Source organism: Cololabis saira, chromosome 16 (assembly GCF_033807715.1).
Source record: "Cololabis saira isolate AMF1-May2022 chromosome 16, fColSai1.1, whole genome shotgun sequence".
NCBI classification, from domain to species: domain Eukaryota; kingdom Metazoa; phylum Chordata; class Actinopteri; order Beloniformes; family Belonidae; genus Cololabis; species Cololabis saira.
The window spans coordinates 9,117,531-9,120,998 of NC_084602.1; the positions used below are offsets into that span (position 1 = coordinate 9,117,531).

The 3,468-nt window shown below is 45.9% G+C and overlaps 1 protein-coding gene across 1 annotated transcript; it reads left to right on the top strand.

Annotated features, from left to right (window-relative positions):
- Positions 1 to 322: 322 nt before the first annotated feature.
- Positions 323 to 1,683, top strand: LOC133462521 (potassium voltage-gated channel subfamily F member 1-like). Its single transcript, XM_061743801.1, has one exon. The coding sequence runs from the start codon at positions 323 to 325 to the stop codon at positions 1,673 to 1,675; it is 1,353 nt and encodes a 450-aa protein (XP_061599785.1). The 3' UTR covers positions 1,676 to 1,683.
- Positions 1,684 to 3,468: the final 1,785 nt, after the last annotated feature.

Genomic DNA, 3,468 nt, shown 5'->3' on the forward strand with positions numbered 1-3,468 from the left:
AAATCTACCTCCATATAACTGGTGTAGATATATTGCGCTCAATGAAGCAGGAGAGAGGGAGGGAGAGAGAGCGAGAGCGAGAGCGAGAGAGAGAGAGAGAGAGAGAGAGAGAGAGAGAGAGAGAGAGAGAGAGAGAGAGAGAGAGAGAGAGAGAGAGAGAGATTTGAAGTGATGGAGAGGGTTGCAACTCAAGCTGAGCCATTTAGTGCATGAAGCAGCCAGAGGATACTACATGTTTTATGGTCCAAAACAATTCACATTAGTCAGCTTTACTGACAAGTTTGTTTTCAGTCACCCTTTCTTTCTCTCCAATAAAGTTAAGATGTGGACGGTTCCAAAGCCCCAGTACCGGGCCGGAGCGTGCAGCGAGGGCCGGGTGGCGGTGAACGTCGGCGGGGTCCGGCTGGTGCTGCTCGGGGACGTGTTGCGGCGCTACCCGGAGAGCAGGCTGGCCGAGCTGCTGGACTGCTGCTGCGACCGCAGTTCAGACGTCGTCCCCTCGCTCTGCGACGACTTCGACCCCGGCAGCAAAGAGTTCTACTTCGACCGCGACCCCGACGCCTTCAAGTGCATCATCGACGTCTATTACTTTGACGAAATCCACATAAAGCGCGGACTTTGCCCCATCTGCTTCACCAAGGAGATGGAGTTCTGGAAGATAGACCAGGGCGTTCTGGACGAATGCTGCAAAAGTTACCTGAGTGAGAAGGAGGAAGAGCTGACGGAGATTGCTAATAAGGTGAAAGTGATTTTGGAGGACGTGGACGTGGAGCGGAGCCTGACGCGCACGCAGCGGTGCCAGCGGCTGCTGTGGAGGCTGATGGAGAAGCCGGGCTCGTCCCCGGCGGCGCGCGTCGTCGCCATCGCATCCTTCCTCTCCATCCTGGTGTCGGCCGTGGTGATGTGCGTGGGAACCATCCCCGAGCTGCAGGTGGAGGACGCCGAGGGGAAGCTGGTGGAGCACCCGATCCTGGAGGGGATCGAGACCGCCTGCATGCTGTGGTTCACCGCGGAGTTCCTGCTGCGCCTCGCGTCCTCCCCGCACAAGCTGCGCTTTTTGCTCTCCTTCATGAACATTATAGACTTCATGGCCATCGCACCCTTCTACGTGGTGCTTTCCCTCACGCACCTGGGATCTGCGTCCATGATGGAGCTGGGGAATGTGCAGCAGGCGGTGCAGGCGCTGCGCATTTTACGCATCGCGCGTATTTTCAAGTTGGCACGCCACTCTTCGGGGCTGCAGACTCTGACCTGCGCGCTGAAGAGGAGCCTGGCGGAGCTGGGGCTGCTGCTCATGTACATGGGGGTGGGTATCTTTGTCTTCTCCGCGCTGGGCTACACCATGGAGCAGAGCCACCCGGAGACGCTGTTCAGGAGCATCCCGCAGTCTTTCTGGTGGGCCATCATCACCATGACCACGGTGGGGTACGGGGACATCTACCCCAAAACCACCCTGGGGAAGTGCAACGCGGCCCTGAGCTTCCTCTGCGGCGTGATCGCCATCGCCCTGCCCATCCATCCCATCATTAATAACTTTGTGGTGTTCTACAACCAGCAGAAAGGGCTGGAGACCGCAGCCAAGCACGAGGTGGAGCTGATGGAGCTGAAGGCAGACAAGCAGGCGCGCAGGAAAAGTGGGGAATTAGATGAAGGGACAACAATGGAAGCGAGTTAAGAGGATTAAATAAACGGTGAGCTGACAGTTGAATAGTATTGTGAGGAAAATACTCTAAAGGTGACTTTCACACACCTGCTCACACCTTGATGCGGCTGCGCTTAGCGCTTCATACTGTTGTTGCCTTGCCTTTGTTGTTGCTGTCAACATGATATGTGCTGCTTTTGCTGGTGTAAAGTTTAAAATGTGCATGACAAACTATGAAAATGCATGGTGAAAATTTGACTATCGACTCTTACGTTATACATTAAATAGAAACTTATAGACAACTCAGTTTTTGAGCTCTTTTTTTGTATTTCCTGAGCACAAACGCATTTAACAGGTGCGATAGACATGTTTTTTTTATGCTTCAATTATACAGGACTGTCTCAGAAAATTTCAATATTGTGATAAAGTTCTTTATTTTCTGTAATGCAAGTTTAAGATTAAGATTCCCAGAATTTTCAAATTTTTTGAGATAGGATATTTGAGTTTTCTTAAGCCATGATCAGCAATATTAAAATAATAAAAGGCTTGCAATATTTCAGTTGATTTGTAATGAATCCAGAATGTATGACATTTTTGTTTTTGTAATTGCATTACAGAAAATCATAATATTCAAATTTTCTGAGACAGTCCTGTGTAAAGTTTGGCTCAAATGTATGGTTGCATTTGAAGTGGATAAATGGGGAGTGGAGTGGGTACAACCCCAGTTAAAATACATCACACATAAAACAGATTAAAATTATTTTAAATTCTCCTAAAGCCATATTATATTCAGCAGAACATAACAAAGATATCCAATTTTGAAACTTTGAATTCGATGGCAACAACATTTCTCAAGAAAGTTGTGACAGGGTGATATTCGCCACTGCCTCACATTGACAAGGACAACATTTTTGGACCATGTTCACATGTGGCTTTTTATTTGCGCGATAAAGCTTTAACTGTTTGATTTATGGTCCTGTTTTATTTTGAAAACCCCCTTGTGTTTTAGTTTTGACTTCCCTTGTGTCCATCTGCCCTGATTGTTTGCACCTGTATCTCGTTAAGTCGCTTGTGTATATCTTGTATTGTCTTTCCCTTCTGTTCTCGCCGTCATGTTTCTTCTTATGTTTTTCTGGTTTTGATTTGGCATTGGTTTTGGATCCTGCATTGCAGCATAAATACATAAGTCACGTGATGCATTGACCTGCATTTATGGATGGAACAGTGGCACATGCAGCAAATTCTGGAAATGTTCCTGAGTCCATACAGGAACATTTCATCACAGTTATGTCTGTTTTTAATGAGGAGCTGAGGGTCTGAAGGTCACGGGTATCCTGTTGAGTCTCTGCTTTGTCCAGTATGTACAGAGATTTCTCCAGATTTTCAGAAAAAAATGATGATCATATGTACTGCCAGTGATAAAATATTTAAAGTTAACTCAAGGGATGTTGTTTTGCAATTGTTTCTTGTTAAAACAGATTTATTTATTGGTTTATTGTTTGTTTTGCTCATCTTAACTTCTGAGAGACCGCCTCTCTGACATGCTCTGTTTATACCTGAACACCGCAGTTAACAGAACTTACAAGATCTTCCTCCAGGTACAGTATGTCTTCTTAATGCTATTTTTCATTCCCATCCTTGAGTTGTTTATCTCCCAACTTTTATTTTATTTATGCCATCAAATAAAAAATAAAATATTTCTCATGACATATTAAGATAGCTCACTTTCAGTATTGATATGTTCTCTGTGTTCTATTGAAAATGAATAGAATAGAATAAACTTTATTGATCCCCCAGAGGACAAATTCACTTGTGCAGCAGCAAAC